Raw genomic sequence first — 16,012 nt, forward strand, 5'->3', positions numbered from 1 at the left:
ATCTGACCTGTATGACCAATCTGGCCTGTAGTAGCCAGGCTATAATTATTTGGCCTGCCTCAGGACAAGACCTACAGTTGGTATGAGGCGTGCTCATAAAAGGTTTTCCTTGCAACCAAAGTGTACCATTGTATTGCTTGACAGATGCAGGTTGTAGTAGCTGCCTTCTCTGATTGTTGTGGAGTCTGGTATTCTGAGGCTTCTGTCAGGGTAGGATTATTCCAAAGGGCAACACCTTGTGTTGCTCTATTATATACTGAGCAGCACAAATCACGCTACTTTTGCATTACCGTGCACCTCCTTTGTATTGGTGATTCTTCTTTTTATTCTTTATTACAACGTTTTCAAACAAGATGACAAGTATTTTCTCCAGCTTCGGAGTCTTACCTGCTGTTAAAGACATCCTTAAGGAGGAAGAAGAAAGGGGAAAGCTGTCCATTTCAAAGAGGCCAAACCAAAATATAAAACTTTGAAGAATCAGACACTAAATAACATTTTGTCTCTGGAAAAGGATTATAATTATAAGTAGGGGAGTTTGAGACTCCAAATGTTGTCATCTGCCAAGCAGCCAGATGGGCTGTGTGAGGAAGGAAGCTCTGCAAGACTTCTGCCTGTGACCAGGATTGGGGGCTCAGGCCTGCCCGTCTCCCTGCTGGATGAGGGGACATCACCCAGGGAAACCAAGGTCACCTGGCATGGAGTCTAGAGCACCAACTCCTGCCTGCTCACCAAGATCAGTGTGCCCTGGGTTGGAAGGAGCAAGGTCTGGGGGGAGCCTAACTTGAGAACTTCCTATGTGAGGTGTGAGAAATATGCTCTTGCCCCAATTGGGCCGTAGCCTGTGTGCTGGATTGTTTTGGTGACCCCCTGTGTGCCAGGAGAGGCCGCAGTGTGCACAGACGAGGAGCGAGTATTATGTGGAGAGTGCCAGGCCTGCACAACCTCATGGTAGGTGGCCCTGGGTGCCAGAGAGGGGGCCACCATGAACATCAACAGCAGGTCAGTGTGATAGGACTTGCGAGTGCTGTTGTGGTGACCCTGTATGCAATGAGGGGCTGCCAGAGACAATGAGGCAAAGGGTTCGGTCTTCGCCTGGGACCGTGAAACTGCTGCTGTGAACAAGGTGAGTCCGGAATCTGTACTCTGAACTGCACCAAAGGAGGCCTGAGATTCAAAGGACATAGCTGGAGTCCCGTCTGAGCACTGAGATCAACCCCTCCTCCCACAATGTCAAATATGACTTACCATGCGATCACCGGAGCATGAACAACCCCGATCGCTAGAACCAGCCAGTAGCGTGGCTCGGAGGAGCAAGCCTGCACCTGATGTGTGTCACCATACGCAGCCTGACTTTGCTGATCTCGAGCAGGAGTTTGCTGCTCCACAGAAGGGTTCTATACCACTAGAGCAGGTAAGCCATGAACTGGGCCTTTAGGTCCCTGTGGGAAATTTTTCCATCTGTAGTGCGACCCTCTAGACTCTTGTGACTGAACTTCCGAACAGGGAGAGCTCTTGAGTAAAGCTTATAGTTTACATTCACAGATGTGGTCACCACTGAATGGAGAATAACATTGAACCCATTGTACTAAAGTTAGGATGGGGAGTGGCCTGACAACTACCTCAAGAGGGATTGTGTAATTGCTTTTGAATGTTGTTTAACTCTGCATGTGTAGAATTAGAATTATAATACTTATTTTATATAAAAACAAGTATTAAACTGGACATTGATTTATTGTTTGCGCTAATTGCATGCTGAGTTATGAGTTGTGTTCACTGACCTGCATCTGAGCTCCTCCGAAGGAGCCCTGAGTGCTCGTCTCACTTCACCTAACTGAGATTCAGGTGCAGAAGGGGTGCTTGGCTCAGTTGAGCAGGATCCAAAGTAGGTCGGGCACTGGGACATCTCTAGTAAGGGCCTCAGCAACTACAGGTGGGACCAGTAATTCCTGCTTGCCCCGTGGCCCTCTGAAAGGGGTTCTGACAACACAAAATGTAAACTAAAAAAAAAAAGAAATAGTGTACTTTCAAGTATCTGTTTTGCTGGCACTGTAATGCCGGCACTAAGGTGAAATAGCTCAACATCCTCACACTGAAGAAAATATTATAATTAAAAATGACAGTACATGTAATTCTAGTTTCTGTCTTTACTGTTTGAAATGCCCATGTATCATAGGCTACATATGTAAACCAGAAAACAAAATAACACTGTTGACAGGACATATTAAAAATGAAAAATCTGGCATTACAATCATTTCTCTGAATCTGGGCATGATGTCAGTCCTCTGAGATTTCTGATACTACAACTCATATCAGTATAGCTGATGGGAGGAGATCCTCCTAACAACGATATGACAAAGAGATTTACCTGACAAATTGTGTACAAGGGCTTGAACAAGAAAGTGGAAATGACTTGTTTTGTAACCTTCTACATCAGCACAAACAACAATGTTTCCTATACCACCAAAGATCAAAGATGGCGTCTTTATAAACTTCGGTCATAAGCCAAATTACAATTTGAGAATTCATTCCTGGGGAAGCTGTCTCCCTGTATGCACCTGAGAGGAAACATATTGCCTGTAAACAGCAAATAAATGGTGAAGTTTTGATACGACAATAAAACAATTGGAAGCGTAAGGAAGCTTCAACTAATGGAAACAATTTGTTTCAAAATGGAAAATGGAGTAAAGTGGGCATACTGGTTCTATTAGGGGAATCTTGGATCTCTCCATTTATTGCATGCCCCAAAAAACAGCAGATAGAAAGTAATACTGTGAATGAGCCACATGTAAATAGAATGAGAAATGATAATACACAACAAACAATGAAGGCAGCTGAGATTTGCAACTACACAAAACTATTACTGCAAGGGAAGATCACACAGCTGAAGGAAGCTTCTATCAATATGATCAACATGCCCCAAAAACAGGATATACAAAAGGATAGCAGAACTGTTCAATTATCCCTATCCGTTGTTCCCCACCCACTACAGGGCCTCAAAGGCATCTGATAGGCAGCAAAGCTGCCTAGAAGCCGCTGATGAATAATTTTAGAAAAATGAAAGTGAATGCTAGATTGCTTCCTTGTGGACTGCCTGCAGATCCTCCATTGATATGAACGTGATGCACAAGGAAAATTGTAGACAACAACGTTGGTCACTAGCACTCAATGTCCCAGAATACATCTAGGCACAAGCGTCCTTGAGATTATGAAATAAAGGAAGGACACTTCAGTCTAGGGGAATATTTGCCTATACCTGGCTGCTGCAGTGAAACCGGTTCTGGGTTACTTGTTTTCGGGTTCAAGGAAGACCTAGCTTGGCAATTTGGGCTGGGCTGTTCTAATTGAAGCAGTGTCAAGTCTGATTTGCCTATAGATGGGTCCAAACTAAGGTGTCATGGTGTGCAAAACAACAGTGGATTGGGATGCGGCCCAAGTAATTATCAATAATTGAGATTAATTCAAACATTCCGTCCATCACTGTTTTGTATACTTTACTGTGAAAGGAACAGCACTGTATGCAGCACCTGATAAGAGTTAACTTGAGGATATAAATGTAACTGACCTGAGAAAATTATAAACTTACACTGTGAATTTCCAGCGCAGAAGAACATGGCAATACTCTGTTTGGACAAAGGCCACCTAAAGAGTGATGTTGAAATGCTTCTTGGTAATAATGTTTGTAAGCAAACTATGACTGTTTATTTTGAAACATGGAGATGAATTTAAAACTGGGACAGATATTTGCAAACAAATACATTTTTGGAATATATTTTCTTCATTGTGGTGAGCCGGGGAACATTTGCACAGAATTTCTCCACATGTTTTGAAAAGTATTTAATGCAATGCTCAGAGTAATATTGGTACAATGAACTTCTGGCCTCAAGGCATATGAAAATGATTCTTTGGGAGCACCCCGTATGTCCTCTTCGACTGCTCATATTTGGTGGATTGACATTACCTCTTGATTCACATGTTTAACAAGAGTTTGTATAGCTTGTGGTGTAGGACAAGTTCTTGAGAGAACCGGACAAGCTATTTACACATTGTAGTATTTGGGTTTAAATTATGAACACACAGATTGTAAATCTAAATTGCATTATGGTGATCTTTTTGTATTCTGTTCTCATAAGTGCTTTGATGTTTTTCTTAGTCACTTAGAACATCTCCTGATGAAGGGCTGCTAGTCCTGAAATGGATCGGTGACCGAATTAGTCATGCTAACGCGAAATGTTTGTGTGAAACAACTTTTTTTTACAGTGTTCCAATACTTTAATTGTGGTTAATCCACACATTTGATTACTCATAAAGAACTAAGGCTGAGAATACGCCTGAATAGATTGCAGGTGTGAAATATTTTTGCTATCAAAGAGATGGTGTCTTGTTGGACAGCTCAATACACTTAGATCACTGTTTGAAAGGTCACACGCTCTGCCATAGACTACAGTGAAGCCCTTATGACATAGAGGCCACAGTTTATGGGTGTCCAGATAAATGGGCTGGATTTTACAAACTCCTGAAGTTACCAATGCAGGGGGTACCAGTGACTCCAGGTTAAGGGAAATGTGGTCCATTAGAAGTTGAGCCCTGCCGACTGAGGAATGAGGGTTTTGTAATTCTGATTCACCAGGTGATTACTCATTTTCCTCTATAATTTCAAACAAAGATTTAATGTGTTTTCAGCAGCCGAAATCTCCGGGTGAAAGTAAGCGATCTGCAGTGCTATCACGGATCTCTGATTGAGCCGGAAACTGCTGCTACCCGCCCCATCAGAATTAAAATGCCGTTCCTAACGAGGGCTATTGAATGTGGTATAATTTCACATCATGGAGCAATGTCCCCCCCTGTGCAGTAATGTGTGTATTACATTCATTCGTTTAGAATGTAAGCTACACACATTGTATTCACAATTCACCTTTGATCCTCTTCACCCATCAGTTTCAATCTTGTGTGAACTTCCTCTTGCCCTATTTCGGCAGCATCCCAAACTCTCTTCTATCCAGCTGCAGTTGATGTTAACTTTCCTTTTGGATTAGTTTGGCATATGACACATGTTTTTGTGTTAAAGGAGTCCTCAGATTTTGTAGTTACCAACACTGTCAGGAGGTAAAGATCCTCTGCTACCACTTGCTGCGCTCAGTTTATCAATTTGAATCAATAGAAAACCTTAAACAAAAACAACAATAAAATAAATTACCAATATGATGGCTAAAACACATCATTATAGAGCTGCCATTTTGAAAAATGTCATTAGGGTTGCTCTGAGGAGTTATTTTGTTTCTCTATAAGACTACATGACACCCAAAACCTATGTTTTGATGCCAAAATGAAGTATATAGGTATCATGGTTCCTGAAATATCACATCATCTCTACAACACATCTGCCATTTTGCAGGGAGAACCACACAAATTACTTGAGCTGCAAAATTCACCAATTTCTCAGGTTGCTTTGTGGAGAAAATGTGGGTGTTTTTGTAGGCCAATTTTACCCCACAGGGGAATTTTAAAAAGTGGTCGGAATTCGTCTTCCAGCAAATAGTTTTGTTTGCCCAAAGACACCACAGAGATCAGTTGGTTGTAGGAATTCTACACACCCCCATGTCTGTTACTCAGATGCAGCAAAACCTTTACCACATCATTCAGAAGCGTTGTTTTTGGTGTGATAGCTTTACTCGCTGCCATAGATCAAATGCAATGCTTAATGTGAGTTACCCACACTGCCAGAAGCCTGCATGCTGTATAAGGGGCCTCAAGCATTTATGCATATATGTGTACTTATAAAGGATGATCCTAGTTGTAAAGTAATGGAGCGCTGTAGGAGCGCTATAGAAAACGTAATCGTTCACGGGGACATTTCCTGCTTTATTATGTCATTATTGTCCATGTTGATTTAGATTTAAAAGCCACTTGAAATGTAATGACGGAAATATTCAAGCATGACTGGCTTTTAACCATCCTGCCATCCTATCTTTTGAACCTAAATCCAACCTCCTTTATGAGAACAGCAGTGACGCAGAATATAGAATTAAAACATGTTTTTTTCTCTTTTTCACAGGTACAGGTCTCAGTGCAGCCACCACAGGTACAGTAACTTATTTGCTATTATCTTTGTGACGTATCCAGAAGGAGTAAGCAGGGTTGTAGCTTCGGGGAGGGGGGTATGTATGTATTTCGTGATAAATAGTTGGATGCAGGTGCTTTCAGTCGGGTATGGTGTGGAGTCTGTCGGATTTTATCAGGATTTTTACACACACTGACAAAAACTCACACACACACTGGCTGTCTGTTTGGAAAGACTTTAAATATGTCGGTTATTTCACAAAATAATGTGCTTTCTCTCACTTACTACTCCTATCTATCCGCATTTCTCTCCCTTTTGGCTGCCCCTTAAGTCCCTCTTGTGCACCCTGCTTGTCCTTTAATCTATTATAACATTATATGCCAGCGTGATTGTTGGGAAAATCTGAAGGCCCCCCCTGCCCCCAGTCTTACTGACCAAGTTATGCCCCTGGTAATAAGCACCGCATGAGTGACAACCGGAAGGGTTCTAGATCTCAGAGTCCTTGCATCGCCTAGGTTCCACTCCCCAGCAGTGATTGGAGGGAATTTCTAGTGTTGGTCTAGTTCCTGAGCCAAGTGGGTTCGAGATTCTCAACTGTCTGTCCAAGTTCTTGGACTCTGCTCTTTAGCACTGTGGGGAGCTGTGTGACATGAGGGGTGGGTAGGTTGTTTATTTGACCTGTTTTTTAGATCCTGAACTCTGTCCGTAAGCTCGGTCCACAGTCCTGATCCAGCGCGGCTTTCAAACGACCCTCCTAGTTCATCTCAATTTACTCAGGAGCCAACTTTCTTTACTCGTCGGTGGGGCCCATAGCACTGCAAGTTACTCATTCACACAATCACACTGCTCCCGAGATCAGTGAAACTAGAAGGCGAGCTGCTGGACAGCGGAGCACCCTATTTCATCTAAATTTAAACTCTATACATTATGTACATTTGCATATATGAACTAGTTCTCATTTTCTAGATTCATAGGAAATAACATCAAGGCACCCCACTGTTTAGGTCGATGGACCAGCTAGTAGAAGTTAGTTGAGGGAAATCAAGACCAGCTTAACTTCACTATTTCCCATTTATCTTTATTTCTCTTATTATTTAATTATTCTGTCATGACTTTATGTATTTAATTCTACCATTTGGCTCTTATTAAACATTTATATAATTTAAGTCAAATGAAAAATTATTTGAGTAAATCTGACATTTATTAGCAAAGACAAATATGAAATAAGAAAATTAGAAAAATCCTATTACCAAGTTCGTTGAAGTAAAAGAACAGGAATAAAATGACACAGGTTCCCAAATCTGACTCTCTATCTTCCTTGATGTCTACCTCCCATCAGGCCTCCGCATTCAATGTCAATACCCCATCAAAAGTTAAAGTCAGGAAAAATGTCAAAGTCTTTGCACCCAAAGTTCAGTTCGGCAGCCTGTCGTGCTGTGAAAATAAATTCAGGAACAGCTTTTTTTTCTCTCTTTCATACCAGCTCTTTCATACCCTTTTCCCTAACTATCTAAGTAAAATTTGAAACTTTAGGGTCCATACTCATTACTCAGTGGTCCATTAGAGGGGTGGTGAAGATCACCTCATCTCCTTATTGTCCAAATTTTGCACTGTCATTTCCACGTTTCTCATGCAGTCAAAATTGGCCATTCCGCAACTCATCATCCTGTCCTTGTAATGTTTATACATCATGTAGTTACTTCACTCAGTTTTCCCAGGCTCACAAACTCGAGCATCCCTTGGCATCAGTCCACTGTTCTAGGCCACGCTGACCTTGACATTAGTAGCCCGGTCACAGGCCGTTCAAACATCTCTTGATCACAGTCGCGCATGCGTGGAGACATATTTTCTAGGGAGCCTCACAAAGTAGCCATTTTCTGGCTAGGCAGCACGGGCCTCAATGGGAACTAATACGAAACAAACACAACAGACGTTAGATTTTAGAATTAAAGCCCTTCTGTTTACCTCCCACCATTCTAATTTCACCTTGTTAGAGGTTACCTAGCGGAAAGCAACACAAATGCATTGTTTATTTACCAAACTTGTTCGTTTTGCCACAAAAATACACACAATAAACATAAATGCATAGCTCTATTTAACTGAAAGCATTACTGCACTATATTAGTATGACATATTCACATGATTAATACATTAGTGTTTGCAAAAAAATCAGCATATTAGCTTCCCACATGTACTTTTTCTGTGTATGCTTTCTTTTGTTGGTTAGTTAATTCACTTCACACCATTAATACATGTTATAGTTATGAAAACCTGACTTCACAAGGGGTAAACACACATTTTTGTCACTCCCCTGCCCCATCAATTCCCCCCTTTGGTGATTTTAAAACATGTTTCAGGTTCTTTCATTGTTGTTTCATCTTAGACTCTTGTATCTTTTATTTCCATCTTTCTTGTATCATTGTACATCTTATCTTTGTGCTTCTCCAACTCTACTTCTCCTCTTTCACGTTCTCTCTCTTTACTTTCATAATTTTTTTTGTTGATTTTCTAGTGTTCCTCCTTTTTCTGCATTTACAAATTAGTCTAAGTATTAATATCATAAAAATTATTACAGTCAGTGGAATTAACATTTTCCCTATTATTGATCTACCTATTTCAAGAAACCATTTCTTTACACCTGAAAAACTCTTACCAAGTTTCTCAAGAACACCGTCAACCTCCAGTGGAATAATTTCTTTATGTAACTCAGTAATATTTGTAATATACTTTTGAATATTTTGACATTTGTCTGGGATATAAGTACAACAGTGCTGTACCTTTAAAATTCCACAGACTCCTCCTTCTTTTGCCAATAATATATCAAGGTTACACAAAGGGTAAACCCGGAATCACTGGGACCTGGGTACTTAAAAATATATAATGGGGTGGTCTCAGTATTTATAACATCACACGTGTTAAAGGTCAAGACAAACTGTAAAACAAAGATTCAAAATATACAAATCACATCAGACTTTGAGTTTCAGTGTTGTTTAATCACACAGAGACTGATCAGAATTTCTTCAGACGGAAAAATTAGTATATAACTAGCAACATTGCAGTGCCCAAGGGACGGGGTGGGGGTGGTTAAAGGCTGTGATTCTGGTGAGATGGAGAAAGTGCAAATCACAAATAATGCAATTACTGAGAAATTATATGTTACATGGCATATACGGACAGACATTGTGTACTTTAATTTTATGTTCGTCTGATTCATGATCTTTTCTGGCATATGAATATTATGTGCTTGCATTATTTGTGATTTGCACTTTCTCCATCCCACTACCTCTCCAGAATCACAGCCATTACCACCCCACCCCGTCCCTTGGGCACTGCAATGTTGCTAGTTATATAACTAATGTACAATGTGTTTTTTTCCGTCTGAAGAAATTCTGATCAGTCTCGGTGTGATTAAACAACACTGAATCTCAAAGTCTGATATGATTAATAAGAGGAAGTCGGTTTTGCATCACCATAGCTCTCGTAGCAACCATTTCAGTATTTATCATTTAAAAATCCTCCAGCCGTATTTGTTGATAGACAATCTACTATTGTTGACAATTTTCGAATTTTATTCGCATTAAACGATATACCCACTGCTGGTATCAATGCTCCAAAAACATCACCTATTATTTCTAAAACACTTTCCCTTCTCTTACATGTTAATGGTTTACCTATTTCATGAATTCCATTAGTTCCTCTATCTACATGAAATATTTTTGCAAAGACCAAACCTACTTAACAAGATCCATACCAGTGGTCCGGTAATCTATAATAAGATTTGTTTCTACACAAAAAATAAATCCCAGGAAAAACAGGATAATTTCCACCTTTAAATCCCCATCCCACTTTTATAATATATGTGTCTTTACATTCACTTGCTCCTACTAAATAATTGTCATACAGAGTGTTATCTCTTCGAATACATAATTTCCCTAACTGTGGTGTATCTATATTAATTGCCACATTTACATTATGTCCCTCAATGTTTTCATCTTCAAAGTTCCACATTGTTGATTTTGCCTTATTTGCAGTTGATTTTTTTTATATTGGGTTCTCCTTTCCTCTCCCATGTCCAAAAAGGCTTTTTCTTCACAACGCATTCTACATGTTAAATTGTTCTTAAAAGCATACTCAAAAGTTATTTCTTGTGTTTCAAGAAACTATTCACCAAAGACTTTACCCATCTTGATTTTGTTTAGTTCTTGTGAAACTTTAAACGTTGCAAAGGTGTTATCTGAATCTGAATAGTAATATTCCAATTTACCAGTTTTGTAAAATAAACTAGCCAAAACACTACGTTATTCCATAAATCAAAGGGAGATGATGGTAAGTCACACCCTCTGATACAGATGCAGATAACCGCATACAGACATTGGAGTCCCTTACATCCATAGTTTTCACATATTCATACAAAAGTTTAGAAAAAGCATTTTTCGAGAAGTCGCTAATAGAATTATCTCTATGCAAATCAGATTGATACACAGTTTTCACATCATTCATTAACTCATGAATCTTTTCTTTTGTACTATCATTAATCTTTACATTTTCCAATTCTGGTCTAAAAGGAATCACTATTGCTAACATAAGCCACACCAATATTATTAATCCTGTACATATTAACCACATTCTACACCATTTTCGAAAAATAGCACATTTTGATCTATCGACATTATTAGTAGGCCTTTTTTTTTCAAATACAATATTATCATTCACAGTCCTTTATTGTTATCACAGTTCTTTTAACTTTCAGCACTTTGAAAAGTGTATTTCTTTAATGTCAATCTTTCTTTAAGATTATTCTTTCCTTCTTTTGTTTTATTCTCTTTCAGTTCCCAGTTTTTACACAACTTTGTCTCTCATCAATCTTTTACTCACTTTCATAATTCAGATTTTCTTGACTACTGTCCACTTCTTTTATTGTGGGCAATGCAACATATGTCCATTCAGGTGATTTGTATTTTTGATTTTGCCTCCTTACTCTTGTTGGCCTTTGGACAGTTTCTTTATCTTCTCTTGTAAACTCCTTTAGACTTGTTATTTCATTTACTTGTTCCTCTTGGTCTTTACTTTTGTTTATCAGTTTGAACTTCAGTCCATCATTTCCTTTAGGCCAATTGTCTCCTTTACGTGACCTTTTGTTTTCAGGCTCTACTGTTCCACGCTCTAATTTCCAAGCTCTTTTTCAAGAACTTCTCCTCAGTTTAGTTTCATCATCACTGTCCTCAGACTCAGTTTCAGACTTTTCATTAATTCCTTTGATTCGGAATTTTATTTTTTCTGTCTCATTTACATGAATCTGTGTCTCCTTTTATCAGTTCAGTTACTCTGCTGGGAACTTTTCCATAGCTGGTACTTGGAAGCTCATCCTTATTGTGAGCTCTTTCCTTTTCACCAGTTTCAAGATTTATGTTCCTGCTTCCAGTGTTTTCAACTTGTTCTTTAGAATTGTTACCTCTACCAGTTTTTCTTTTATTTTTGTCAGTGTCCAAACTAGTACTTGACATTTCCAGATGCCGACTTTCAGGTTAAACTTCAAGATTTGGAACCTCAGTTATTTCCCTTTCACCTTCAGATGCTGAACTCGTATCTGAAATTTTCAGATCTCGACGTACAGGTCGAGCTTCAAGATCTTGATTTTGGTCTTGTTCACCTTCAGAATCAGAGTCTGTACTACTCTCTGTCTCTTCCAATTGTTGATTCATAGGTTCAGGGACTCGGATCGTGTGACTGACATGAACCCATCTCTTTACTCCAGCACACTTGACTGCAGTGGTGCTAACCAGAATGACCTGCCTTGGTTTGTTCCAGCGAGGAACTAGACAGTTTCTTCTCCTGTACACCTTTATTGGAACCCAATCTCCAGGATTTAGATCATGAGCTGGATGTTTCTCTTTTGTACTTGCATCAATCCCAACCTGGTGGAATACAGAAGTTACCACGTCAGACAGGTTCCTGCAGTAATCCAGTATGATATCATAATTTATAGCCAATAGTTTATCAACTGGTACAAAAGCTTGCCTCATTACTCTTTCCATCAATATTTCATGAGGACTCAATCCTGTCTTTCTATCTGGTGTGCTCCTTACGGTCATCAGAACAAGTGGTAAAGCATCAGTCCATTTCACTCCTGTGGCCAAACACATTTTTCCAAGTCTGTTTTTTATTGTTCCGTTTACTTGTTCAACTACCCCAGAAGCCTCTGGTCTGTAAGCACAATGCAATTTCTGACAAATGTCCAGTGCTTCACAGATTTGCTGTATTAGCTCATTTTGGAAATGTCTTCCTCTATCTGATTCAATCATTACTGGGAAACCAAATCTTGGGATAATTTCTCTTAGTAGGAGGTTTGCAACTGTTACTCCATCATTGCGCCTTGTAGGGAAAGCGTCAACCCATCGTGAAAACAAGCAAAAGATCACAAGAACATATCTGAGCCTATTACATGGTGGCATCTCTATAAAATCCAATTGCATCCTAGTAAAAGGACCTCCCTCCCGTCCTATGGTTCCCAGGCTTACAACAGTTTATCTTCCTGGATTCAATTGTTGACACACCAAACATCGCTGACACAAGCTTTCAGCGATCATCCTTAACTTGGGATTATACCAAGTTTGTCTAAAGAGATGTATCATAGCATCCCTCCCAATATGAGCTTGACCATGGTACATTCGGGCCATGTTAGAGATCATGCTATCAGGAATTAGTGGTCTTTCATCTTTGTACACCCAAATTTCATCTTCTTCCCTTTGTCTGATACCTGCTTTTAACCATATGTCTTTTTCCTCATCACTTGCCTCTTCTGGTAACTGTCTCACCTCTTGCCAGGTCTTAACTACATTAGTAAGCATTAAAGGACTTAAAACATGTTCTTTTTCCCTGTCCCGATTGATGGAAGCTACATTTTTAGCACAATACTCAGCAAGCCGATTTCCTTCAGTGACATAATCATCTCCATTCTTGTGGGCTACACACTTCACAACAGCAATTTTCTCTGGCAACTGAATCACATCAATTAACATTTTTACAAATTCAGCATTTCTAATGGGTGATCCTGCAGAGGTCAAATATCCTCTTTGAGACCATAGTTGTTTATAATCATGAACAACCTCCAAATCCATATTGACTGTCAGTCACTATAGTTATTCGAACCTCTTTTCCCAGTTCACATGCTCAAATCAAAGCAATCAATTCCGCTACTTGAGCAGATCGAATTCCTTTCAGACAAGATGCTTCCAACACATCTGCTACTGTACATACAGCATACGCAGCACTCAGAACACCTTTATCAGTTCTAAAGCATGAGCCATCCACAAACATCAAAAAATCAGGTTCTTCCAATGGCTCATCTTTAATGTCAGGTCTTGATTTGGTGCAATATTCAAGTACATCCAAACATTTGTGATCAATGTGTACCATTCATAGGTGTCTGATAGGAAAGGGCCCCAAATATTTGACTAAAGCTTTTTCACCCTATGTACCAGGCCGATCACTTCGATCGAGTAACCTTCACCTATTACAGGTCCCAAAAATAAAAAAAATCTCGCCAGGGAGGTCGTGCTTTGGCACACACAGGACCTGTCCTTTGGAACTCCCTTCCCATTCAACTGAAACTCATTACCAACCATCTATCCTTTCGAAAAAACCTTAAGACTCACCTTTTCTCTTCCAACTAATCAGTTTATGATTTACTATTTCTGTTTATGATCAGGCATGGGTCAAATGTACTTGTTCCACCATAAGCGCAGAGATATCCCTTCGGGGATCTAGTCAGGCGCTATAGAAGCACATAAAATAAATAAATAAAATAAATGTCATTTTTCACTTCAACATCCAGTGTATCAAGCAACAATGTAGAAGGATTCACATTTACACATCTTACTACTGTCACATTATCTGCACCCAGAATTACCTTCTCATATCTGGTCAATCTATTGTTGATCAAAACTGTGTTTTTGTTCTAGTGAGGAGAATTACAACCGAGTGTGGTACATATACCTTCAATGGGTTACCCATTACTATACCTTCACTCTGCTCCAAACTCACACTTGTAGCAGAAACTTCTTTCAGGCATCCAGGCAATGCTCTAGCAACTGGATCCAAAACTGCTGAGAAATATGCAATTGGTATTCTCATTCTACCATGTCTCTGAATTAGAACTGATAATGCACAACCCTCTCTTTCACTGCAATATAGTTCAAATTCTTTCTCACAATAAGGCATACCTGGTGCTGGTGCTTCACACAGACTGGTTTCAACTGTTCAAATGCTGTCATTTCTTTTTCATTCAACACTATAGGGTCCTTCACATCTCCTCTTGACAAGCGTTGCTGAGGTTTTGCAATCAATGAAAATCCACTTATCCATTGTCGACAGTAACCAACCATTTCTAGAAACATTTTCACTTGTTTCTGTGTCTTTGTTTGGGGGTCTCATTCCTTGATTAATTCTAATTCTCTCTATGGTAACTTGTCTTATTCCTTTTCCAATTTTGTGACCTAAATATTGTACTTATTGCTTGCAAAATTGTAGTTTCAATGAAGACACCTTATGTCCTCCTCCTGCCAAATGATTTAGCAATGCTATTGTGTCAGAAACACATGCATCTTTGGTTCTTGATGCGACTAAGCATGGGCGAATTTTGCGAATCTCGCGTTCGCGAATTTTGCGGATTTGCGAACTCGCAATCCGCAAAATCCGCGAATTCTCGCGAATTTGCGGATTTTTTTTTTTGTGTTCGCGCGGGTTTCTGCCAGTTCGCGAGGGTTTTGTACAATTTCGCAAACGCGAACTTACCTGTCGGGTCGCAAGTTTTGCGAACTTGTTGTTTCTACGTGTCCAGCCTGTTTGGGACACTCTTCATCACTGCCACTCTCTGTCACCACTGCCACTCTCTGACTACTCATGCCACCCTCTGGCCCACCCATGCCACCCTCTGTTTCATCACAGCACCCTCTGGTTGTCCAGTGTACATTATTTTCGGCAAAGCAAAGCACACCTTCCCTGCCTCAAGTGACCTGAATTAATTTGAGGCTGATTAATGTGTCACAGAATATTTTTTAGCTGGCACCTGCTTCCTTAGTGCTTCCTGATTAGTGATCTTTTGCACTTGCTAAGTGCTTTCATTGTTGCAAAATTAGTTACAACACCTGCCCTGCCCCAACTGACAATAATGAATTAGGGGCTGATTAATGTGTCACTGGATTTGAACTTCCAGCCTGGCTCCTGCTTGTCTGCCTTAGCTGTAATTCAGGACCTTTGTGTAACTATTCTGAGGGTCAGAGCAGGGTCACATAATAGTTGCAAGTAGGCAACTGAACTCTGGAGGGGCCCCTCAGGAAGCACTACAGGAAATGGCTACTAATGATGAGCTTGAACTTTTGAACCTGGTAAGTAGTTTCAGTTTTGCTAAGATCGTATTTCTGCAATTTAGCTCTTATTCGCGGGGCGCGAAGTTGAACTGGGAAGCCGCGAACTCACGCGAACAGTGCGAGCAAGCCATAAAATCCGCTGCTCGCGGATTTGCGGATTTTGCGGGAAATTCGCGAATCTCGCGGATTGCGAATTTACCGAAAATCCGCAAAATCCGCGAGCGTAACGGATTTTCCGCCCATGCTTAGATGCGACCAGTAGGTAATCAATGTATTGAACCAAAACAGATTTTCCTGGCATTTCTAGACTCCCTCGTGATTTCTTTAATAACTGATTAAAGATAGAGGGACTTACAGTATACCCTTAAGAAATTCAGCACCATGCTAAAATACGCTCTCCAAACCGGAATGCAAATATCGGTTGGCTGTCAGGGTCTAATGGAACTGTAAAGAACGTGTTACACAAATCAATAATTGTGTACCATTCTGCATCATATGGAATCTGATATAATATCGCAGCTGGATTTGGTACAATTGGACAACATGGGACGACATTTTTTTTTACCTTTCTCAAATCTTGCACTAT

The 16,012-nt window shown here is 40.0% G+C and overlaps 1 protein-coding gene across 1 annotated transcript in view; it reads left to right on the forward strand.

Moving 5' to 3' along the window:
• The window catches only part of LOC147703677 (serine protease 53-like), a 187,351-nt gene that overhangs the window by 37,315 nt on the left and 134,024 nt on the right, over window positions 1-16,012 (forward strand). Inside the window, exon 2 of the mRNA XM_086932035.1 lies at window positions 6,053-6,079. Coding sequence (XP_086788161.1) covers window positions 6,053-6,079 — 27 coding nt within the window. The remainder of the gene's footprint in view (window positions 1-6,052; window positions 6,080-16,012) is intronic.

The sequence above is a fragment of the Lissotriton vulgaris genome, chromosome 7 (assembly GCF_964263255.1).
Source record: "Lissotriton vulgaris chromosome 7, aLisVul1.2, whole genome shotgun sequence".
NCBI lineage: Eukaryota > Metazoa > Chordata > Amphibia > Caudata > Salamandridae > Lissotriton > Lissotriton vulgaris.